A 26,251-nucleotide genomic window follows, 5' to 3' on the forward strand; every position below is an offset into this window, starting at 1 on the left:
TGGCTGTGGATAATAGGATTCATAATGCGAGGATGATCCAGATACATCCATAGATCCTACTCCACGTGCAAGATCGTCTGCAGCTGCATCATGTGCTGGACGACCTTTAGGAGCCCGTCGTCTATATGAAATCGGCTCCCCACGATTTCTACCGACTCGTCCACTATGATCCCTATCCTGTGTGACATGCGTAAACTGAGACTCACCGATGAATCGAATATCATCCTGTGGCTGTCTCATAAATGGTAGTCTCCTGTCCTCCAGTTCCTCCCTGATCATCAGATCCATGGCTACTACTACCAGTATCATCATCACTCTCCCTGGTGTCCGTATCTGAACCAGATTGCTTCTGTACTCTCGAGAGTGGTGCACGTGCAACTGTCTTTTCTTTTCCCCCCTTGTGCCCCTCTGTGACTGAGTTTTCTGTGATTGGGAGGATGGATGCCTTCTTACTGGCTGCCGGGAGGAATGTCTAACATCTCTCGCTCGAATCTCTGGAAAGATGTATCGGATAGCGAGTCATGTGATGAATGAGTCCCTTGTGTCCCCTCAGACTGTGGCTGATCAGTTGGAACCCTATGTGGAATATTTTTTTCTGCCCATTGCCCTGGATCCACTCTGATCTCCCTTGCCACCACACTGGATGGTCGTGGAGGGGATCCTGGCTCATCAAGCTCTGGCTCCTGCTGCTGATCTGCAAGCCATCCGATGATCGGATCGTCATCCTCGTCGGCATAATCATCCAGCGTCGGATCAGTGTACTTCAACTGAACTTCCTCCTGAATATATTTTAGCCTCAACCTCAGATTGTAGTGAACATATACAAGATCGTCGAGGCATTTTTGTGTCAGACGATTTCTCTGTTTGCTTTGGATAAGGACGAAAGTGGACCAATTACGCTCACAGCCACTAGCAGAGACCGTCTGAGAAAGAATACGGACAGCCATATGTCTCAAATTTTCTGCTGATGTTCCAAAATGAATCCACCATTCAGCTACAAAAGCAAAATTATATATCAAATTTGATGATATTATTAAGTAAAATTACATATCAATCTACATTGCTCATTATTGATATGTAATTTACCTGGATTCATCTGCTTTTTGCTTACGAAAGCTGATGGGACTCCAAAACTGTCTGATTCCTCTCTAAACTGTTTCGTCTGAAATAAAATATATTTATTATTTATAAATATATCAGATCGAATTCAGTTGAATAATTACATCTGTTTTAAACTAGCATACCTCTTGCAGACACAACGACGCGATTTCTGGATCGGGCACCATCTTATATATGACATTGCGAAGAGCAGCAAGAAGCTCGCTATCCATATCTATCCCCGAAATAGTATATTGAAATCTCGGATTCAAGTAATAAGTTACAGATAAATTTTCAAGACTGATTAAGCACAATTTTATTTTCATGCTTCGAAAAAATATTTTAAAACATTCTTGAATCCAAACTTACCAGCTAGATGCAAATCTCTGCCCATCTGATAGTCTCAACGGCGCTCAATAATGTTAATGAATTCTTGAGCATGCTTGGGATCATTCTCACTAATCTGTTTCTTTGTCCTCTCCATCATGTAATATAGAAAGTCCATCTGAGGGTATCTCTCGCTGTCCACGGCGCGAAGCACCTCATATAAAGGCTTGATAGCCTTCACTATCTTCTCAGCCCGCTGCCAAAATGACTGACTCGTCACCAAGTTCTCCACATGACTTCCATCAGTGCCGGCCCTCGCATATCTGCTCTCCTGCCACTCGGCTCTGACAAACATCTGACGTAGGGCTGTTTTCTTCTGAAGAAGACTATCAAGTGCTATGTAGTTGGTAGCAAACCGTGTGATATCCGGTCGTAAGATCTCCCCCCAAGTATACGTCCGCATCAATGAAAGAACTCATGTGTGGTTGTAGATGAATCTAGTAATGGTCTGGGCAATCTCCACTACCCGCTGCACCCTGCGAATCTTTCCGATATCCATCAATATAAGATCAATGCAATGTGCAGCACATGGGGTCCAGTATATCTGCGGTCGTTGCTCCATCAGCAACTCTCGGCAGCCTTATATTGTGGTCCGTTATCTGTGATGATCTGCACGACATGCTGCTCACCCACTGAATCAATCACCTCCTTCATCAGACCAAGGATATATGTGGCATCGTGCATCTTATCTGAAGCATCGATTGATTTGTAAAAAAATATTTTTCCATCACAGTATGTCAAAAAATTAATGATGCTCCGCCTAGTAGGACCTGTCCAACCATCACACATCACTGTCAGACCGTATGTAGGCCATTTATTTTTGTAAGAAGCAATCCATCTCTGCAGATCCTCCTTATTGCTGTCAAGAAGCTGACCATAGATGTCCTTAGGTCCTGTAGGATCTACACCCTGGCCGGCAGCTTCTATGGCTGAAATAGCAGATCGGTAATAAGAATTGGCTGCTGCATTTGCTGGAATATGGCTGAAATGAAACCATGATCCAATAGCTCGCCACATATCCTTCTTCTTATCTTTTTTCAGCATACTGTCAATTCTCTGCTGCTTTGAATCCTTGCTGGGCAAAGCATGTGGATCCAAATCCTGAATGCTGGCTCCTGCTGGAATATCTCTGGAGGACCTCCTCCTACTGCCAAAAGCTCCCAACAAAGAAGACATGTTGCGTCTGCTCCCTCTACCACCAGGCTCTCTGACTGAAGTAGTCCTCCTGAACTCGAATTCTCCCCTACTAGTCGCTGATCCAGATCCTGATTCGTAGCATGATGGTCCGAATCGGTCTCTGTACCGAGCCATCTCCTCCTGCTGGTACTGATCCGTCAAGCTCGCATGAATGGCAGCCTCAATCTGTGCCTCCTCATCATCTGGAGCAGAAGCCTCCTCTGACTCTCTAGAGTGATAAGAAGGTGGCTCTGCAGCTCGACGGTCTACTTCGATTTTTTTCTGCTTTGTACTTTCCTTCGCTGCTTTCGAATCAGCAAAGTGTTTTTTCATCAATTGTCGGACCTCTTGCGGATATTTCCGACACATCGACACATCAGGATAACCACCAGCTAGATACTGCTTCAACCTAGTCACTCCTCCCTTGAACTCTGTGTTGCACCATTTGCATCTCCAATGACGCCGAGTCGAGAGCATCTCACCATGATCCCAACCGATGTCACGCTCTTGATCTTTCTTCTTACTCATTTCTGCAGATATAACAAAATACTAATTATTTCGAATTACCTGTAATATAATACTAATTACATATATTTTTTATTTGATAATATTTTTTATTATTTAAATATTTACAAAAAAAATTTCAAAAAAATCTCAAGTTAGATTCAAATATTTCAATTATTTTGAATCATTTTAAACATTATTCTCAATTTGAAAATTAACACTGATTTTTTATTTTTTTATATTTTTAATAATTTTTATATAAATAAATATATACTATAAAATAGTTGATTAATTAAAGTGAACGAACGTCATGCTCTAAATTTTTTTCTTATAAATATATGCAAGTATAACAAAACACGATGGTTTAACGATAATTAAAATAATTATATATAATTTTAAAATAATTTTAATAATTATTTTAAAACTTATAAATTCAAAATAAATATGTTATATGCTTCAAATAATATTTTTAAATTAACTAAAATATAACGCTATTTTTATATATTTTTTATTTTATAATTAAATTTTTAAATTTAAATAATTAAAAAAATAATTTTTTAATTTCAAATATTTGAAAAAAAATTAGAAATTAGATTTAAGTAGTTTGAATCATTCTAAACATGATTCTCAAACTCTGATTTTTTTCTAAAATTTAATTTTTTTTAATTTTTAAATAAATAAATATTTAAAAATATTTAAAAAATATATAATTAACAAAAATTAATAATTTTGGTATCATCGTGTAGATCTTCCAAAGATCTATCACATATAATTAAATCATCCCAAAATCATAAGATTTTGGCATGATTTTCTCTTATTTTCATTCTTTCTCATTTTTATCCTATTTTTAACAACAAAAATTAAAAAAAAAAATTTACTAAAAAAATAACACATTGTCCTACCTTCGGCCAAAGATCAGCCTCTCCTCGAACCACTCCTGCAATTTGACGGAGTTTTTTTCTTTTTTTCTAATTTTTTGGAGGTCTCAACGGTTTCGTTGAGACCTTCGGACTCTCGGGAGTTCTCTGAGACATCTCAGAGAACTCCAAAGCAGGGTAACAGGTTCCTTTATACATGTGATCTCCGACCCCCGTCCCCCCTCGTCACTTTTGGCACATGGGGTGTCGGTACGGTTCGGTTCACGTCGAATCGGACCATACTGTCCGATTTTGGACGGTATGGAAGCGAACCGGACCGAGCCGCTCGGTTCGGTACCGGTTTGGGGTGTTTCTCGGAAAAAAGATCCAAACCAGACCGTTTGAGCACCGGTCCGGCTCGATACGCCCCGTATCGGGTGGTTCGACCCAGTACGGCGAACCCTGCAACCAACTAATATGGTATATAACAACCTACACTTGATATAATTATTGTCCTTGTAACAATTGTATCATTTGGCCGCGAGCAGGATTTAAGAACCACATGATAAATCCTCCTTTATCATTTTGAAAGTAGTTCTAAGGACTTCGTCATAACATATGAGTTCTATTTTAGAAGATGTATTCTTTATGATAAATCTACTAGATAACATTTATCATTCTATAATTCATATACTTATATGGAGCACAATCATTTACAACCTAGATGATTGGCTTTAGGACACATTTTCTAACAACTCCCACTTGGACTAAAGCCAATCAGATTGGTATCAAATACCCATCTTCCATTTTAGATCATCAAACTTATTAGATCCGATTGCTCTAGTCAATGGGTCGGTCAAGTTCTCTTTTCAGTCGATCTTCCTAAGGTCGATTTTATTTCATTCTTATCGAACAAGTTGTTTGCAATGCAGAAAGTGTTTGGTTCACAGATTGAACATCAATTCTTTAGCTTGAGCTATGGCTCCAGTACTGCTGTCAATATAGAAAGACTGGACCATCAATGGAGGGTGCCACTTTATGCTCGCTGATGAATTTTCATAACCAAACAACTTCTTTACCAGCATCAAATGCTACAAAGAATTTCGTATCGCAAATAAAATCGGCTACTTACTATTGCATGGAACCTTTCCAGCATGTCACTCATCTTTTTAGGATAAAAACACAATCTGACACAATTTTATCATTCCCATCCGACTAAAAACTGAAATCGATGTTCCACAGGTTTTAAATCAGATTCTTCATAAACGAGCCATTGATCCTTAGTATTTCATAAATATTTAAAGATGGTTCTCATAACCTTCCAAATCTGACAATCAAGCTTTTATTCTCTGTAATGTAGGGATGTCATTCTCGATTAAGAGAATTTCATCCAAACAGTACAAAGAATGATTTTATAGAACTATTAGTCCATTTGTACATACAGGATTCTGCTTCATTCTTAACGAAGTCATATATTCAAAATATATATTCTAACTCTGAGAAGCTTGATTCAATCTGAATGGACTTGAGGATTGCCATAAGGAAATCGTCTCGTCATAGTCAACACTATAACTTTGATAAAATTATTTGGCAATCAGATAGAATTAATAGGTCTCCATCTTTCTATCTGTGCCTCTTATCCATTTAAAATTCATTCACACCTTATGGGTCTTACCCCTTCAGGTGAACCAACGGATGTCCATACATTGTTGATCTTTATGGATTTTATTTCAGTTTTAATGGTTCCAAGCCACTTCTCAATGTTAGATCCTTGTATTGCATCCGTATGGGAGATCAAATCTCTATCTCGAATCTAAAAATCGAAGTATTTGTTCGGTTGATACGGTACTCTACTGTATCTATTTCAAGATGCCTTTACATCGAGTTTCGGATTTGATCTAATTAATTTCGGTTCTGTTGGTTTATTTCAGAGTTGGTTCTCCTACTTATCAAGCTTTATTAAGCTTGCTCTTAAAGGCATCAGTTCTTTCACCAAGAAATTTTCTTTCCAAAAGGAATACCTTAAGATTCATGAACATCTCATGTCCATTAGGAGATAGAACAAATATCCTTAAATAAAATTTATTAGACCAAGATCCAAGCTAATCGATTAGTGAACATTTCACACAAATTCGACGCTGCAAACTCTAAGGTAAGAGAGTATCGAATTATCCAAGTATATATCTCATATGGAGTTTTGTGATCGATTTGCTCGGAACGTTCTGGAGCACATATCAAATAGTCTCTAAAACATGATCTCAGTCAGACTAGCAAATCCCATAATGGATCGAACCATGTCTAACAAGATTCAATTCTCCTTTTCGGACATCTTTTTAAATAATGATGTCTTAGGAGCGGTCTATTAAGAGAGAATCTATTTTTTTTTCTAAGACATGTCAAAACAAGGTTTTTCATACCGTGCCGAACCGATCGGTACACCCCGTATCATACCGGATCGATGGAGAACCGGCACGATTCGGTCGATAAATTCGGTATACGGGCGGTATGGAAGGAAATAAGAGGGAAAGTGAGAAAGAGAGAGAGGAGAGGGAGAGAGGTGGGAGCCGTCAGAGGCCGGCGGTGGCCGGCTGCGGTTGTCAGAGGGCTTCTGAGCTCCGTATCGCCCGATAGGGCTTTCAAGAGAGTGAGAAAGAGAGAGATCGCTTGGAGGGGGCGAGGGACCTATCGGACGGACGACGCCTCCGTCGCGAGGGCCCCGGTGGTCGGCGAGCCGACGCCGACCGCTTGAGGGTGGTCGAGTGGGCGGAGCTCCTCTGCGGCTCTGCCTCCTTTTTCGAAACAGACGACCGTCTGTTTCGATTTTTTTTTTTTTTGGTTTTAAACTTATGAAATCAGCAACCTAATTGTCGACTTAAGAAATTTAAAAAAAAATACAAAAATCGTGAAGCCGGCAAATTATTTGCCGGCTTCACTTAAAATTAGGTTTTTTAAAAAAAATTGCAAAATAGGGGCCCTGTTTCACGTTTGCGGCACCGCGCCCGTGGACTGTGCCCTCTGGTGACCACGACGGCCAGTCGGAGGCTGTCTGGTGGCTCCGCCGGCTCCTTCCCCTCCCTCTTTTTCTTTCTTCCTCTTTCTTTCTCTATTTCTCTCTCTTTCTCTCTTTTTTTCTTTCGGTTTGGGTCCGTTTGCCTTCATCGGTTCGGTACGGTATGAAATCGTACCGAACCATACCGTCGGCTGGCCGATACGACCGACGGTACCGGTTCAGCATACCTTGTGTCAAAACTTACTGTAAAGATATTCACTTCATCAGTCAAACCGATGAATTCTAATACTCTTTGCAGTTCGTTTTCCTACCTCATTATAGAATCATTTGAATATTTCAATTGATTTGGATTTATGCTTCATAAGCAAGATACATCTATACAAAGATAGGTCATCACAGATTTTAATAAAGTAGTAAATCCTCTTCTGGCATTAATGTTTGTGAGCGTAAATACATCAATATGTACCATAACTTAGAACATCGCTGGCTTATTTATCCTTTTCAATAAAAGATGAATAAGTCGACTATATCAAAAATGGACTTCGATGACATTGTCTAATCTAGGATGCTAGTCAGATGTGTACTTTACACTAACAAGTTATGGTAATGAGTTTATGTCATTTTCAATTGTCTACTCATTATTGTAGTATCATTCACAATGATATTACAATAATCATACTTATTGACACCATCAATAAGATTGGACAATAGTAGTAATCACTAAAAATAACATCTTCAGGGTTGAAAATAAGTTCGATGATTCCTAATGTTAAGACTAGAATAGTCTTCTATGTCTTACATTTAGGAGTCTCTTGCCGTTTTTCAAACCTTCTACTATTCTGAAGTATTTTGCAACTATTTGCAAGCATGACTTGTACTATCGATATCCTATACTCAGATAGTAGTATTATCAATCGAAAAACTTCAAGGAGTTATTACATAACATTTTGACCAGCAACCATTTGCTGATTTCTCTTTTAAGCCTGTTTGGGTTAGCCTGAAACTTCTTGATTAATTTGCTCAAAAAAACTATATTCAACTTTCGATACTGGCTATCGAAGTTAGGTTTGATAACGTTGTCACTGTCTAACAATGAACAGAGCGATAATTTTTTAGCCATTTCTGAAAAGAGAATAATTGACCTTTACCATATGAATTATTTTAAGCCTAAAGACTTGGACTTTAGTCTAAAGGTTCTCCCATTATTTTATACGAATTGGTAGCCTCTACCTCCAATTCGAGAAATTACTTTAATTCTTTAACAGGTACTAGAATCCACACAGATTGCATTCAGGCCCGAGTGTGGCTTGGCCAATTCTAGTGCATCCATGGGTAGGTTCACAACCAATTGTTTCTCCAAATAATTTTTAGTAATTAGATTTTGCCCCAGGCATCTCTTCAGTAGGCATGTGGCGTCTCTGAAAATCTTGGTTAGGTCCAACCATTAACATGACAACATCAAGTGCATCCAATAAAACAGATATCCAGGTCCGAGTGTGACTCGGCCAACCTGAGCATTGGTCTGAAGATATAACAAGATGGTCATATAATGAATGATCATTCCAATACGTAATATACACCAGGCGTGTGACGTCTTCAATGTCTATTTGGGATATTGGACTCATTATCATGCACCTTAATGGGAGGCTATGATCTCGTTATTCTCATAACTAGCTCATTTTATGAACCTAATAATTTAGAAGATTTGGTTAATATATCTTAGAGGACATCAGTCGACCTACAAGTCATAATCCTTCCATTGGCTTCATCAAGTTATGAGAAGGATTAGTGACTAGTGGGTCCAACCGACATGTCGTAGATCCTCCAACTGACTTTATCAAGTCATGAGAAGGATTAGAGACAAATCAGTCCAGGGCACCTAAATCAGTCATACTGATTAACCATAACAACATTAGTCAACTAGCGATCTAATTAGTCTAATGACTCGGGCTCACCTTTTAAGCCGGAATCAAGGTCTATTTGGTTTGACCAAAGATATGGACTCGATCAACTACAACTATTGTTTTTGATCTAGAGTATCCTTGATCTAATCGAAATCAACTAGTGGTTAGATTGGATCAACTACTCTTTTTAGTCTATTAAGTCTTTAATTTTAACCTTAGATCTAATCCAATTAAAGGATCTAATTTGAGCTATCCCATGCCCTATGTTTTATGCAATGTCATTAGATCTTTAATCACAATTCTAGATCTAAAATATATTTCTTAATTCTTAATTAAGTATAGCATCAACATGGGTTAAGGTTATGAAACAATTTCTTATGTAAACCTTCTACATTAAATCATAAAGTCCTTTAGATCAAATCAAAATTTTCATGATTTTTTATCAAAGCAATTTTGATTAATCAAGATTAGATGTAACTAGTTTCTTCGCAACTTGTATCATATACAACAACACTTAAGGTTTCATGATTTAGGATTTTGCAAGAAAGTAAGTTTTTTCTTTTCGCTTTTTTCTTCATAGGACCTTACAGTGGCACCTCTACACGCCATGAAGAGCACCCCATTGAATGGGAAGAGAAGGTCATGTAACCCTACTTGCTCCTATGACCGGACGGTCTGGTGATTACCCAATCTGAGTACTTTGCTACTCAGAATATCTAATTTTATTCACGTATCATATATGCAAAAATTTAGATCAAATCTAAATTATATTAGATCTAATTTTACATTAGATCGTATCTAAAATCAGATCATAGCATATCTCATGTATTGCTAAATCTAGATTTCAACTCTACATGCATATATATTCATGTCATAACGAATTTGTGCTCTGATACCAATTGAAGGAAAGCGTGATAGGTGATGTGCATGCATTTTTAAAATTTTGCAGTAGAGCATATGTAGATTAAACAATTTAATCTATAATGCATGCTTAGATTAAATCTAAATCACCATATAGGATCTATGACACGAACTAATATGTATGTATATACATCTAAAATCTAAAATCAGCATATACTGAACATATCTAAGTGTAATTAGATCATATCTAATTCATATTTAGATAATATTTAAAAATTAATTTAGATTAAAATCTCATACCTGAGTGCGAGTAGCAGATCACCGCATCCGAAATCCATGGTAGATGATTTTTTATGATGCTTGGCAGCCGCACACGCGTCCGGTCTCTACGGATATCCACACGAAGTCCTCGTACTGATCGATCTCCTCGGGAGTGCTAGCTCACGAAGACACCATCCATTGGCTAATTTGAGAGGAACATGCCGGAATTGAAGAATAAAGAGATCCTCTCTTTTTCTTCCTCGATCTATGTATCTGATCTCTACAATAGAGATCAAGAGAAGAATCCTTTCTTCTCAATTTTCTACGTATAAGAGAGAACCTTTTTCTCTTTCTTTCACGTCTTTGAGAAAAATTTTTCTTCTCGAATTTTTTATGATAAAAATCAGATCTAATCTGATTTATCATATTGAAAATCACATAAAATCTTGAGATCTAAAAAAATTCAAAAGAAGAATCCAAGAGAAGAACCGTTCTTCTCTCTTCTTCTCCCTTTTTTTTCTTGATCAAGAACTCAAGAAAGCCCTGAACGTCCAACCAGATTTTTTTGGTATTTCTTCTCCAAATTGTCATGTTAAAAATCAGATCTAATTTGATTTTTATTTTGGAGAAAAATAGAAGAAAAATCTAGAAGATGAACTCCTTCTTCAAGGCTGCGCGCAAGAAAGATCCATCTTCTTTTTTGATCTAAAACTTCAAGAAGCCTCAAAACGAAACTAGATTTTTTCTGATATTTCTTCTCTAAATCCGTATGTTAAAAATCAGATCTAATCTGATTTTTATCTGAAAGAAAAATAAAGAAAAAATCTGGAAGAAGAACTCTTTCTTCTTCAAGGCTGCACGCAAGAAAGAAGACCCTTCTTCTTTTTTGATCTTTCTCTCCTTGAGAAGAATTTTTCTTCTCTAATTTTCTATTGTATAACCAGCAGAAACACCTCTCTTTGATGTCTAAAGATCAGCAAGAAAAGGATTAGAAAACATACCAAAAGAAGAGGAAAAAGAGGGGTATGCATGTGGGATGTTGGGGCGTCCAACTCTTGGACGCCCCCTCCTTTCTTTTTCTTTGGGGCGGCAACCAAAGAGGGACGCCTCCTTTCTCTTCACATACGGGGGAAAAAGAGAAGGGGGCGGCGGCTCATATAGGGCGTTAGATATTTTTCATGTTAAAAGGAGAATGGGGCGCGTAGATAAATATCACATGGGGTTTGGGCTTAGTCCTATTCCCAATAGGATTCAAGATTTTTGATTCAATTCCTAACTAATTCTTGGACCTAATCCTAACTAACTTAGAAATTAGTTATAACAAACTAACTAATTGGATCTTAGCCCAATTATTAGGCTCCAATTGAATCATAATTAGTTAGATGAAAATCCCATTGATCCAGGGATTGATTCTTGAAGGATTCATGGAAGCTATTTGATAATAGGACTTGATCCAATCAAGCCTATTATCCAATGGGGTTTGATCCAATCAAAGTCTATTATCAAATAGGGTTAGATCCAATCTAAGCCTATAAAACACATATTCATGCATCCCTAAGATCAATTGAAATAGGCTCTGTTATTTAATAGGGCTGCATCCAATTAATCCAAATCAATATAATTGAATCCAATTCAATTAGATCTAATCCAATCTCCATTGCTCAATCAAATTGAGCTAATTAACAATCATATTGTTAATTAATTGTTTCTTTAATTTACTAACTATTAGTAAATAATTTATTATAATCTTTGCATGAGATTAATCATCAATCAAATTGATAATTAAACTTTTCAACAATTCATAATTGTTGATCAGCCATTTGATCAGACAAATATTTCTATGTGTGTGACCTCATAGGTTCGAACCTAAACTAGTAGCACAAGAACAATTCTTGTACTAATCGATGTAACCATCTAGCAATGAGATCCAACGTCTGGATAGGCCGAATGTATGCCTAGCAACACTCTAGAATCCATGTGGATATAGTTACTGTATAATTCATCTCTTTGACACTTGATGCTCAAGGACGACTAAGGGTAAACTGTCAACCCAGAAAGAGTAGTCCACATTGTGTCTTAACCTCAAAAATTCTGTGACTCTTTACTAGGACTACTTTGGCCAAAGTTTTGCTGAATTGAAACACAATGATGCATCATCTCCAATTTTACTAGGCGCGATCAATCCCATCTTGACTCGTACTCAGACTTCACAAGTATTTAACTGTATCCAAAAATCTTCCGTCATCCAATTAAAAATTCGGATAGTCCGGCACCAAAGCACAGTGTGTTGCTTGCAAGTCACCGAGACAGCTTCAGGTCCGAGAGACACCCATATCCCATCAGAGCAACCCTTGACAGCAGAGTGCTCTGGAAGTGGTCATGCTCAGTAAAATGTACTCCTACATATCATCCGTATGTCATATCCGTATCACCACACGTCTTGGTTAAGAGGACAACCAACTAATATGGTATATAACAACCTACACTTGATACAATTATTGTCCTTGTAACAATTGTATTATTTGATTGCGAGCAGGATTTAAGAACCACATGATAAATCCTCCTTTATCATTTTGAAAGTAATTCTAAGGACTTCATCATAACATATGAGTTCTATTTTAGAAGATATATTTCTTAAAATGAATCTGTCAGATAACATTTATCATTCTATAATTCATATACTTATATGGAGCACAATCATCTACAACCTAGATGATTGGCTTTAGGACATATTTCCCAATATATATCATGGCAATCCAAATAAAGATGAATTAGATCAAATTGAACCTTTCTATTACAATTACCATGTAATCAAATCTTTCTATCATACAATGTCCTGATTGAATGAAGGCCGTGAGATTTTGTCAAACCTACTGATTCAATTATATGTCCAATCTAATTGATCATGACATTTAATAGTTACTCTTGGAACTACCTCCAAATACCATTCCACTTTGGCTAAAGATTCCTTAGGTCAAGTCTATTAGATGCATAGGACATTCTCTCTCTTTACTTCAGAGTGATAGATCCCATATTGCACACTCACATATCTCCATGCATGACTCACTATTGCCTATGTATGTATTTCTCAAATCCCTTAATTAGGATATGAGGTTATTATATAGTCAAATTATAACAATCCATACACAAGATAACCATGGTGCCTCAGGTCTAAGGATTATTTATACAATTGTAATAATAGAATATGTCATTGACAAGCAAAAAAACTTCATGTGATAATTCTATGGTCGGGTCATGTTTAGTGAACTTGTTCCTTAACAAGTATCTACATAGTTATATTAGTGTCTCACATAAGTGACATGAGATTCATCATTCCAATTTTATGGCATGCATACAATGTAATAGTTTTACCAGATTATTATTGCCCATTTAATAATCTTATGATTACAGGCATTTTAAGAACCATGTCCTAAGAAATACATATCTCATATTTTTAACTTGTTTAAGAATATGTTTTCTTAACATTGATTCTACGGATGCATTCATGTAGATTGACATGGAACAATATGAATATATAAACTTGCCCCTTTATTAATTAAATGAAAGTACATAAACTTGCCCAAAAAGGATGTCACATTTATTGGCTTTTGGACAAACAACTAACATTTTCCTTTCCTCTCTTTCCCTCCCCTCCTCTCTCTCTCTTTTTCTCTTTCCTTCTCCCATACTCCATTTTCGCCAGCATTTCGAAATCGAACATCCGAACTGCACTAGTTGGTTGCCGGGCGGTTTAGCATCTATGCAACTCTATAAAAAAAATAAATGCAAGTGCTAAATGACATAGGACAACTTAAAGGGATAGACCAAGGAAGGCGGAACTATCTTGAATTATGGGGTTTGGGGTATACTGAGTTGTATTGGAGGTGGACCTGGATGGTTTTGGTAATAAAATTGAGAAATTAGCGAATAGTGGGAGAGGGAGAAGGAAAGAGATGAAAAGAGAGAGCAAGAGGGAGAGAGGGAGGGAGGGAGGAAGAGAGAGGGAGAGGGTAGTGGTGAGTGGTGGCTGTCGGGATAGGGCCGAGGGAGGTGGGAGAGAGGGCTTTAGAAGCCCTCTTTCTTCCATGAGTTGGAAAAGAGTGGAGCCCCTTTTTCCTTTTGAAACAGGGGCTTCAAGCCTTTTTTGTATTTTTTTTTTGATTTTTTAAAGTGAAGTGGGCAGCCGCTACCGACTTCGCTAAAAAACTTTCAACAAAAGAAAATAATAAGTGATGTTGATAGTGGTTGCCGACTTCACTTAAAAAAAAATCAAAAAAAGAGAAAGAAAAAGAGGCTGAAGCCCCTGTTCTCTCTCTCTCCCCCCTCCCTCGTCTTACCATTGCCCTCTCCCTCTCTCTCTCTCTCTCCCTTCCTCCTCTCTCTCTCTTTTCTTCTCTTTTCTTCTCCCTCTCCCCCTCCGCCTCTCTCTCTCTTTGCTGCATTCTCCCATTCTCTCTCTCTCTCTTCCTCTCTCTTTTCCTCCTCTCTCCCTCCTATTCCTCCCCCCCTGTTGGTTTCCCTATCGATTCACGCCCGATGGCATGGCATGGTGGTGTACCATACCCTGTTGTTGGCCTACCATTATGGGCACTAGTTCTAGCATTGCGGACCTTGGCATAGACTGTATTTGCTGTCTAAGATGATCTTATGCACAAATGTTTAAGCAAAAAACTGAAAGTGATGTTTGAAAACTTTCCACTTAATGATCCCAGTAGGAAATGCGACCTATTGCTAAAATGATGCTTTAGACGAGCAGAGTCAGATCAGATATATATTATTTAAGCAAATCAACCATGATTCTACTGATATAAAATAAATGCAAGAACAAAATTGAAGAAGCTATTTAGGAAATGTGATTGTTCATCATCTGATGCCATCCTCTAAGTATTAAGAAGCTCTCCAATTCTAGTCAGCAGTGACAGACAATGACCTCCATTAATCAGTGATTTGGAGATCTCTTAGTAATATATTGGTGGAGAGTCAAGAGGTGGATAAAGGCTTCACACTACTTCAAGGAGTCAAAACAGTTCCTAATTCTAGGATTTGGATGTGTTTTAGATGGATGAAATGGTCGAGTTTTAGACTGAGATGGAAGGAGAGTGAAAAATGGTTATAGATTTAATGTAGAATAACTAGCTATAAGGTTTTGATTGTGTATTGGCTAAGGTTTAGATCTTTGTGGCAAAGATGGTGAAAGCAGCTCAAAATGAAAAATAAATGGGATAGAGAAGTAGAAGATGAGGAGAGAAGAAAGAGACCAAAAACTGTAGAATCACTCTAGAGGACCTCACATCCAACTTCACATCACATGAAGGAAATTCACGTGAAGAAGTCCGACCCCATTCATCAAAATTACATGAAAATTCAGGCTGGCTGCCACTATTTGTAAGTAACTTAAAATTGGCTTACGGCAAAAATGCTGCTCCGCTAAAATAAAATTACAAGCTAAGCCTTCATGCCAAGGTAACCTATTGACCAAGTAAGGTGGCTTAAAATACAATTAAAGTAGCTAGAAACTCAAGTATCTTTATGCCTAGATGAGGCAACTTGATAACAAAGTAAGCTTAAAATTAAAGAGTACTTGGTTCTTAAGCAAGTGACATAATTGTAAAATCCAAAAAACGTAAAGCAAATAATAAAAATTAGATAGGCATAATTAATCACTCGAACAATAAGATTGAGACCCCAAGGGACTTTAGGGCTCTATGTTTAGTCTTCATTGTCCCTGGGAGCTCCCAACCACTTACGCAGATATTCGTTTCCAATCAATAAATATCTATTTTGATTTCCTTGAGATTTGAAGCATTACTTGCATTTGAGTGTTACTTTAATGAGACACTAGTAATCTGTGCCAAGATTTTGAGTTTTTAATTTGACATAAACATGATGCTCTTATTAGAGAACAAAAAATGCATGTGAAAATGTCCAAAACTATTGATCAAGGTTCGGCGAATCGTCTCAAACCGAGTGGTTCGGAGCATTTTTAGTTGTATCGACCACAAATCGAGATGATTCGGTCTTCTGAATTGGAACAATGGATGAGGGAGAGGGAAAGAGAGGAAGAGAGAGAGGAGGGGAGGGAAAGAGGGGAGGACATCGTCGGAGGGTCGGGGGCGGCCTGCTAAGGCTGTCGGAGGGTCGCGGAGGTCTCTACAGCTCCATGTCTTTCGATAGGGCATTTAATCAAGAGGGATAGAAAGAGAGGAAGAGTGAGGGTACTGGAGGGAGGTGCAGTTGACGGAGAGGCTGTCATGGCCATCGGGTAGTGGAAAAGATGCGGGCCGAGCTGTGGCTGTGGAACGAGGGTGACCGTTCCTGTTCATCACATTTTTTTTAAAAAATGATGATGAATGGCTTCATTGTGGTTGGTTTTTAAAAAAAAAAATCTTATGAAATATGGGTGATTGTCCCTATTTCACGTTCGTGAAGCTGCAGGCCATGATTTGCCATCTGATGGCCATAATGGCTAGTCGGAGGCCCTTTGACGGCCTCTCTGTTGGCTTTCTCTCCCCCTATCTCTATTTCTCTCTTGGTCGCGATTTGGCGGAGGAGGCAAAGGCCTTGGCGGCCCTCTGAGCGCACCCACTTGCTGTCTATGGCCACCACTGGCATCTCCTCTAGCCATCCTCTCCCTCCCTTCCCCTCCCTTTTCTCTTTGGTTTCTTTTTTGGCTTCTGTGTCGGTTCGTGCCGGTCCGGTTCGGTACGGATCTATACTGACTCGTACAGTCGGCCGATCGGCATGGATCTCAGTACCGGTTCTACTATCCTTACTACTGATACTCCTGCACTCTGGAAAAAGCAAAGTGTTTCAATATTGTCTGTATTTCTTTTGCTCAATGCATTGTTTCAATGACTTAAAAAGTTCCAAACCTTCCATGTCCACCCTTTATTCATTTGAATTTACTGATGGGTGTACATGCACTTCTAGGCAAGGATCGCTAACTCAGAATCGGACCCCATACTTGCTAGCCAGCGGTACAAGTTGGTTTGCCTCTGTTTTGGACCGTATCGGGCCTAAACTAACATGAAAATGGGAGATAAACCAGGGAGGAAAAGAGAGACAGAGATGGGGGAGGGAGACTAAAGGAAGGAACGGGAGGCCGACGGAGATGCGTGTGGTGGACACCAAAGGACCGCGGAGGCCACTGGGGGCCGCCGAGGCCTCCCGATCTCCGTGATCCTCCATGAGAGAAACTGAGAAGAGAGAGGGGGAGGGGAAGACCATAGGGAGGCCACTGGAGGGCTGCTGAGACCCAGAGGCTCGGTGGCCTCAATGGGCCATCACCGGTCACCGTGGCTTTCCCCTCTCCTTCCCTCCCCTCCTCTTTCATTCTTCCTCTCTTTCCTTCTCCCTTGCTTCGGTTTTGCTGGCGTTTTGAATCAGATGCCCGAACCACACTAGTTAGCCGCTGGTATGGTTCGACGCATCCCGAACCATCCGGTTCGGGCTGGTTCGGCAAACCTTGATTATGGGTGTTCTTTTTGACTACATTGTGCTTTTCAGACAGCAGTCAGGTGCATTCTCATAGGTTACATCTTGGATTACTACAAGGTTATTAGCAGTGATAATTACTTTGTTAATTATTTTGAGCCTTAGACTCATGTCTTGTTTGGGATTACCCTTTTATTTTTTTCTCAACTCAAGATCTCGTTATCGCAAGTCTTGCTAATCTCAAACCTTATCAGAGATTGAAGCTCTATTTATACTAATCTTTGTGAATCCATGGAGCCTATGTACTTCCAATCTTTTAATTAATTTCAACCATCCAAGTCACTGAAATTCATTTGGTCTGCATGTTCAAGAATCACATCCTAGACTCTCATCTCCATATTCTCTTCATTTCTTTAAGTTCGTGCTTTTCATAGTGTGAATCTGTGGTGAAACTCTATGCAATTAAACTTCTCCTCTTACCCTCTCCTTCATAGCATAATTACTACCTTCTGATCTTTCAACTAGTATCTCCTTGCTTTTGGATGGTTAGCATCGTTATGAACCCATTGAAAGTCATCAGAAAACCTACTGTTGTTCTTCTTGGGAGCATTCAGATTTCTGATGATGGATAGATTTGCAAAACAGATTTTTGCACCTCATGTTCTGTCCGATCAATAATAATTGAACTATATATTCCTGAAAAAATAAGTATTTCCTTAAATTCCATCATCATGGTTGCTTCAATTTTGTTTTTAAATTCATTTTCATGTTTATAAGGCTCATGAGATTAAGAGTACGAGACATTTTATCAGCTAGTTAATGCCAATGCTAAGTAAAATGCCTGCAGGAATTGAATGGAGCATGGATAATGATGCATCAAATGCTGCTGTTGTGGTTGCAAGTGAAGCCCATGCTATCACATTGGCAGTTGAGGGTCTTCTGGGTGTTGTGTTTACGGTTGCTGCTTTGACTGATGAAGCTGTGGATGTTGGTGAGGTGAGGCCAGACAGTTTTCCTTCTTGAGAAGGTAGTGGTCTAATGTACTATTTGACAAATTTGCTCATTTATTGCCCCATATCCAGCTTGAATCCCCCAGATTTGATTCTGATCCACCAGCAGAATGCACTGGAAAAACAGCCCTTCTCTGCATATCTATTGTTGACTCAACATGGTTGACCATCCTTGATGCTTTATCTCTTATCCTAACAAGGTAGGAGGCATGTATCACCTGAAGTCTTTTTTGTCATGCCATATTCTACCTTTTTTTCTGGTAACGTGACATATAACTGTATTTGTAAGGTCACAAGGGGAAGCCATAATATTGGAAATATTGAAAGGATATCAAGCATTTACTCAGGTGATCATATTTTTGTGTCATATCGAGTTCTTAAGAATTAGGGTGCATGCACAGAAGTTTGCCTTTTGCATCACATTCATGATATATCTTTTTTTTTTTTTGGGTATGTTATTTTCTATATGAAGTCCCAAGAGTTCTAAAGAGCATTGGCATATCCATTAGAATATGGATTGGTTGTATAATCATCTTATTAAGCATGTCAAATCTTTTTGATAGAGAACAATATAGGTGATTATCTGTAAGTTCACTATTTCAGGCCTGTGGAGTTCTTCGTGCTGTAGAACCATTGAACTCTTTTCTGGCTTCTCTATGCAAATTTACAATCAACATTCCAAATGAATGGGAGAAGAAGAGGTATATCATCATAAAGCTATCTGGGTCTACTAATATAGATGAGATATTATTTAAATAAAGTGAAAAATGTTGCTGGCATTTTATGTATTTATTGATTTTAAGTACTTGCAACTTATGCAAGATTTTTGCAGTCAGTTTATATTTCCATATCTTGCTTCTAGCATTAGCTTGGTTGTATAATAAGCTTTGCACACTCAGCCACTTATGCTTTATCATTATCCTTTATGTTGTTGCTTTACCTCTTCAGTCAGAATTTCCGAGGGACATGCAGAACTAGACTTTATGCTAAATGTAGACTTGAGATGAAGAGAAATTATGTTTTCATTAATGGCGCAGTCAAGGTTTGCCATATCGCCCCATACTGTCTGGTATGAAGCGTACTGTACTGTACGCATATTGCTATGTCGCCCCATACCAATACTACCATATTGTACCGCATTGTGTACCAACACTGTAATAGGATGGTATTTGTACGGGGTCTGGTATCGAGATGGCAAGGGTGTTGTATTATCTGATGGTGCAAAAATTTCTATTCATGTTGCAAAGCTGTTATGTTTTGAGGTCTTTGAGATTAGGTGTAGTGCATGGTGTTGCCTTGTCTCTGGGAGGCAAACAAACGAGTTTGGGGATTGGGCAGATATCAGAGTTGCCACTAATTTTTTAAGGGAAAAAGGGCATTCCAGTGTATGAGGCTCTTGCTATGGTAGGATCTAGGGATGGTCAAATGTATGCAACCTTACCCTAGCGTGGGGCATGTTTCGAACCCATGAAACCTAGGTTATAATGGAGCAACCTTACCCAAGATGTGCCTTCAATTTTCAATGGAAAAGAATGAAAAATTGGAAACCCTAAGCTAAAAGGATGGATAAAGCAAGGCAAGGGAAGAAGGATATAAGGGCCAAGGGTACAAGCGGGGAAGGGTTAGCACGTCATTGCTCCGAAGAGAGATGAGGTCCATGCTCACTCCCTTGTAAGGTAGGTATGAGGTGCTAGCAATAAACACCATTTCATCTCCCTATCCATCTTAATCTTGGTGCTGTGGATTTAGGGTTTGGATGGTGATGTCTCCATACCTTTGGGAGGTAGGGATCAACAGGCTTTGGCCCTATCCACCCATCTTTGGCTTGAATTGAATGTAAACCAAAAAAAAATAAGTGAAAAATAAAAGCAAGTAAATCTAATCTACTAGGTTACAGACCTAAGCTACTAGTAGGGGAAAAACACTAGATTTATCAAAAGATATCCATTAACATGGATTACATGAGTTTTAAGTAGAAGTAAAGCAAAAAGCAACAAAAATCAACATGAATTCTGGTCAATTCAAATTCGTTGGTGTAGATCTCCTTTGGAGCAGGCCCCTCGAGGGGAACCCCATCCCTTGCTTTTTGCCTCTTGTATAGCCCTTTGCTTGCTAGATCTTTAGTAGATTCTATTTATCTTCAAGAGAAAGTCTAGTTCTAAGAGTATTTGGGGTGGACTCAAGGATTCTAATGCCAAGTCTAAGAGAGAGAATAATAGTTGAATAACTCTATTTTGGTAGAGTTTCTTCTATTTTCTCTAATTTCTTTAAAACCTATGCTTAGAAAAGAAAGGAAAGAAGAAAGAAAGGGATCCAAAAAGCTCCCTATTCCTCCCCAGTTTTTTTTTTTTTTTTTCTTTTTGTTTGGGGGTGGGGGGGGGGGGAGGGGGGTGGGGGGTGGTATTTATAGTTGTAGGGGAGTAGAATGAAGGGCTAGTGACGAGAATTTTACAGTGTTCCAGTAATCCAAGGGTTCTTGTTATGCCAAATGTCATGTGAGGATGACCTATGTTTGGTTCCGACGGATTGCCGTCATGGGTAGCGAGGATTTTGTACGGAAAAAACACGAATTCCAATTCAAGGGCCTTTTCTTTTAAAAAAAATTTTAACTCGGGAGAATGCTAGCTGGATTAGTGAGTCATGAAATTGGGTCAGCTTTTGGACGGCAAAAAATGGCTGTGTATTGAATTAGATGATTAGCAATTTTGTGGGTTCAATTGAAAGGGCTGGAAATGTCCAGTTAAGCTAAAATTTTAGGGAGACGAAGGTGTCATGTAGGAGAGTGTGTTTAGCAAATTTGGACCAACTCTGACCATGTTTGACCAATGGCCAAAGCAGGTTGCCCAGGATAAGGCAATTTAGTGTTGAACTTGATCAAATAAGGAGAAATGATGGATCGTAAACATGGGAACATGTAATTGGAGACCAATAAGAATGCTTGAATCAAGGATTGTGAGGTAGAAAAGTACATGGAAGTTGGAAAAAGTGATGAAAAGTAGTTTTGACCTGGCTACAGTAAGTGATTTTTGAGCTTTAGAATGCTTGGATCAAGGATTGTGAGTTAGAAAAGTATGTGGAAGGTGGAAAAAGTGACGAAAAGAAGTTTTGACCTGGCTAGTAAGTGATTTTTGAGCTTTGGCTTTATGATTAGACCTTAGCAAGTGAGGTTGCACATAAAGGGGAATGCTCAGGCAGAGTCCTATTTTTGTTAGTTATATGCATTTTTACTTTCTAGCAAGGTTTTAAAACTTGTTTTCAGTTTAGCACCTGTAGGTAGAGTTTTGGTTTTGACAATTTTGGCATTTGGTTGTTCCACTCCAAGTTTCGAGGCTTCAATCGAGTCAAGGAAATAAATAAAGAAAATCAAGAAAGATAATTTCACTTTGTTTGTTGTACTTTGAATTAACTTTGGGTAGTTTCAGCTGAAACTGAAATTACTAAATTGTTTCACAGCTTGATACATTAGATATATTATAATTTTCTCTAATTTTGTAATTATCCTCCATTTCTCTAATTCTTATAATTTTCCTACACTTTGCTCTAGTTTTTATGAATTGTCACATTTGTTCTAATTTTTTACATTTAACTAAACTTTTCTCTGAGAAGATTTTATTTTATTTTATGTTATTCTATTTTATTTTAATTGCTTATCTAAGCAAGAAAAACTTTAAGCATATTTTCTGTTGGGTATAAAATACCCGCAGCCGAAATCCCCATCAGAACGGCTCCGCCCGGACTCCTACGGGAGCCGGGCTCCACCTCCGACATCAGAAAGGCTCCGCCCAGACTCCTACGGGAGCCGGGCTCCACCTTCGACATCAGAACGGCTCCGCCCGGACTCCTACGGGAGCCGGGCTCCACCTCCGACATCAGAAAGGCTCCGCCCGGACTCCTACGGGAGCCGGGCTCCACCTTCGACATCAGCGCGGCTCCGCCCGGACTCCTACGGGAGCCGGGCTCCACCTTCGACATCAGAACGGCTCCGCTCGGACTCCTACGGGAGCCGGGCTCCACCTCCGACATCAGAAAGGCTCCGCCCGGACTTCTACGGGAGCCGGGCTCCACCTTCGACATCAGCGCGGCTCCGCCCGGACTCCTACGGGAGCCGGGTTCCACCTTCGACATCAGAACGGCTCCGCCCGGACTCCCACGGGAGCCGGGCTCCACCTTCGACATCAGAACGGCTCCGCCCGGACTCCTACGGGAGTCGGGCTCCACCTCCGACATCAGAAAGGCTCCGCCCGGACTCCTACGGGAGCCGGGCTCCACCTTTGACATCAGAGCGGCTCCGCCCGGACTCCTACGGGAGCCGGGCTCCACCTTCGCCATCAGAACGGCTCCGTCCGGACTCCTACGGGAGCCGGGCTCCACCTCCGACATCAGAAAGGCTCCGCCCGGACTCCTACGGGAGCCGGGCTCCACCTTCGACATCAGAGCGGCTCCGCCCGGACTCCTACAGGAGCCGGGCTCCACCTTCGCCATCAGAACGGCTCCGCCCGGACTCCTACGGGAGCCGGGCTCCACCTTCGACATCAGCGCGGTTCCGCCCGGGCTCCTACGGAGGCCGGACTCCAACCGCGGCCGAACCTCAATCGACAGATCCGCACCCCCTCGGCAGGTCGCGACAACAATCATGATCCTGTTCCAGGTCCTACAGCGGATTCTACGCGGCTCCAGCAGCGGACCCATTACTCCCTGACAGGCTGTAGCAAACGGCCACGATTCTGTCCCGCTCCCTGCGGCAGGTGCTGCACGATCCCACTACTCACTGACAGCTAGCGGCAACGGACGCCGCCCCACTATCCGCAACAGGCCATACGTGGCAGACTATGACAATAGCCACGAGTCTACCCCACCACTCTCCGCAATTAATTTCCCTGACCGTGGGCGGCCCACTACCAGACGGTTGCAGGTGTCACCATCAATCCGTTGCCCCCTCTGCCTATAAAAGGGGATCCAGATACGTTATTCTCTAAGCTCTTTTGCCTTATCTCAAAACTCTGCTAAATTCTCCGTTCGAGCACTCCATTCTTGTTGAGGCAGAGAACTGACTTGAGCGTCGGAGGGTCTTGCCGGAGCAACCCCACCTCCGGTTTAGACTTCCCTTGCAGGTCCCGGCGGCGACCGCGGCTTCCTCAACTCCAGCTTCTCCGGCGCAGGCGGATTTTTGCACCAACAGGATTGGCGCTAGAGGAAGGGGCGTGAACCTTCGCAGCACCCTTGTTCTTAAAGGAGCGCTCAACGGATCCGCTTCCGGCCATCTTTTCCGGCACCCAAGCCTCCTTCCCCTATCCGATGCCTTCTCGCGGGGTTTCTGCACAACTACCTCTGGCTATGACCGCCGATAAAGGGTGGTCGGGCGATCAGTCTCCGCGGGATTCCGTTAATGTCGTCTCGGGGGAATCCCGGCAGGAGGCGATCGGCAAATCAGCTGCACCCCCCAAGCGGCAAAAAGTCGAGGAACCCATAGCCTTCACTGAAGAAGACGCCCAGGGAGTCCAATTCCCTCACAACGACGCGGTCGTAGTTTCCTTGAACATAGTAAATTATGATGTCCGTCGCGTTCTCGTCGACAACGGAAGTTCGGCTGACATCTTGTTCTACAACGCCTTTTCAAGAATGACCACTCTTGGCGGTCATCTAAGGCCGATGTGCTCCCCCTTGATAGGGTTTACTGGTGACGCCGTTCCTACGGAAGGAACGATAGCTCTAACTGTGACCGCGGGTCAGCATCCAAAGCAGTCCAGGGCTCTGGTGAATTTCCTGGTGGTAAAGGCGCCATCTGCCTACAATGCAATTCTTGGCCGTCCCGGCCTCAATGCCCTCAGGGCCGTCGTTTAAACCTACCATTTGAAGTTGAAGTTCCCCACCGGCGAGGGGATTGGAGAAGTTCGGGGAGACCAAGCGCTGGCCAGGCATTGCTACAACATTGCCTTGCAAAAGAACGACCAGGTGGACCTCTGTCCGGTCGACGGATTGGACGCGCGCGATGACCTTACTGAAGAGAGGGGTGGTCCAATCGAAGATCTAATATCGATTCCTTTGAACGATGGGAATGCGGAGCATGTTGTGTCAATCGGCTCCAACCTGGAGGAGGGGGTGCGGGTGCGTCTTGTGGATTTCCTCCGAAGGAATGCGGACGTTTTCGCATGGGTCCCGACGGATATGCCGGGGATCGACACAAAAGTCATGGAGCATCATCTGGCGGTCGACCCTAAACATCGGCCAACAAAAGAAAAAATCCGGAGTCATGCCCCGGAGAGGCAGAAGGCAATAGCCGACGAAGTGGATAAACTTCTCGAGGCCGGATTTATCAAGGAGGTCAATTATCCAGAGTGGATCTCCAATGTCGTCTTGGTCAAGAAAGCGAACGGCAAGTGGAGGATGTGTATCGATTTCAAAAAGCTAAATAAGGCTTGCCCAAAGGACAGTTACCCCCTCCCCAGGATCGATCAACTGGTGGATGCTACCTCGGGCCATGAGCTTCTCACTTTTATGGACGCGTTCTCCGGCTATAACCAGATTAGAATGGCATCGGAAGATGAGGAGAAGACTGCTTTTATCACTAATCGCGGCCTTTACTGCTACAGGGTTATGCCGTTCGGCCTCAAGAACGCAGGCGCAACCTATCAGCGGTTGGTAAATAAAATCTTCAAAGAACAAATCGGCCGAAACATGGAGGTGTACGTGGACGATATGCTCGTGAAAAGTAGATCTTCCGGAAATCATGTTGCCGACCTCGAGGAAGCTTTTGGCGCTCTTCGAAAATACAGAATGAAGCTGAACCCGACCAAATGTGCTTTTGGGGTAACCTCAGGAAAGTTCCTGGGCTTCATGGGGTCGGGGCGTGGGATTGAGGTCAATCCGGAGAAAATTCGCGCCATCCAGGAGATGGCCGCCCCGAGGTCAATCAAGGAGGTTCAGTGCCTCACTGGAAGGATTGCAGCTCTTAATCGCTTTGTCGCGAGGTCGGCTGAGCGATGTTTGCCCTTCTTCCAAACCCTCAAACAGCCGAAGAACTTCTGTTGGACCCCTGAATGCCAACAGGCGTTCGAGGAATTAAAGAGCTACCTTAGCTCACCTCCACTACTGGCAAAGCCCGAACCTGGGGAGGAGTTATTTTTGTACCTAGCAGTCTCTCCCACATCCCTCGCGGCAGTCCTTGTCAAAGAAGAAATAAAAATCCAGCGGCCGGTCTACTACATTAGCCGCGTGCTGAGGGACGCCGAGACCAGGTATACTAAATTAGAGAAACTGACCTACGCTTTGTTGATTGCAGCTCGGAGACTCCGGCCTTACTTTCAAGGGCACACGGTGACGTTGCTCACTGACCAACCGATCAAAGCGGTTTTGCACCGAGCTGATATTTCTGGAAGAATGGCGAAATGGGCAATCGAGCTCACAGAATTCGACATCAACTACCATCCTAGGCCGACAATAAAGGCCCAGGTATTGGCGGATTTCATAGTAGAATGCACCGTCCCTGAGGAGGCCGAACCTGAGCAAAGCAAAATTGACGACCTGAAGACTCAACCGGACTCCTCCGACGAAGAAGCCAGTTCCTTCGATGGCTTTTGGACCCTCCACGTGGACGGATCTTCCAACATGGCGGGCGCTGGTGCAGGCCTGATCTTGACCAGCCCGGAGGGAGTCGTCGCGGAGTACGCTCTGCGTTTCGGATTCCCCGCAACAAACAATGGAGCAGAATATGAAGCTCTGATCGCAGGATTGAAGGTCGCTAAGGAGCTT

At 41.3% G+C, this 26,251-nt stretch overlaps 2 protein-coding genes across 11 annotated transcripts in view; one reads left to right on the plus strand and one right to left on the minus strand.

The window, feature by feature from the left end:
- The window catches only part of LOC105046734 (uncharacterized), a 202,369-nt gene that overhangs the window by 57,057 nt on the left and 119,061 nt on the right, over nucleotides 1-26,251 (plus strand). For all 10 annotated transcript variants that reach the window (XR_012142145.1, XM_073259552.1, XM_073259546.1 and 7 more), the window contains 4 exons: nucleotides 18,340-18,488; nucleotides 18,575-18,702; nucleotides 18,792-18,849; nucleotides 19,106-19,203. Coding sequence is in view for 9 of the 10 variants with exons in the window: in XM_073259552.1 (XP_073115653.1) it covers nucleotides 18,340-18,488; nucleotides 18,575-18,702; nucleotides 18,792-18,849; nucleotides 19,106-19,203 (433 nt within the window). In the remaining variant the exon portion in view is untranslated. The remainder of the gene's footprint in view (nucleotides 1-18,339; nucleotides 18,489-18,574; nucleotides 18,703-18,791; nucleotides 18,850-19,105; nucleotides 19,204-26,251) is intronic.
- Nucleotides 373-3,145, minus strand: LOC140858575 (uncharacterized). Its single transcript, XM_073259545.1, has 2 exons — nucleotides 1,087-3,145; nucleotides 373-994 (listed from the first exon to the last, which is right to left on the minus strand). Exon 1 carries the CDS (start codon nucleotides 3,136-3,138, stop codon nucleotides 2,047-2,049), a length of 1,092 nt encoding a protein of 363 aa, XP_073115646.1. The 5' UTR covers nucleotides 3,139-3,145; the 3' UTR covers nucleotides 373-994; nucleotides 1,087-2,046.

The sequence above is a fragment of the Elaeis guineensis genome, chromosome 6, assembly GCF_000442705.2.
Source record: "Elaeis guineensis isolate ETL-2024a chromosome 6, EG11, whole genome shotgun sequence".
NCBI classification, from domain to species: Eukaryota; Viridiplantae; Streptophyta; class Magnoliopsida; order Arecales; family Arecaceae; genus Elaeis; species Elaeis guineensis.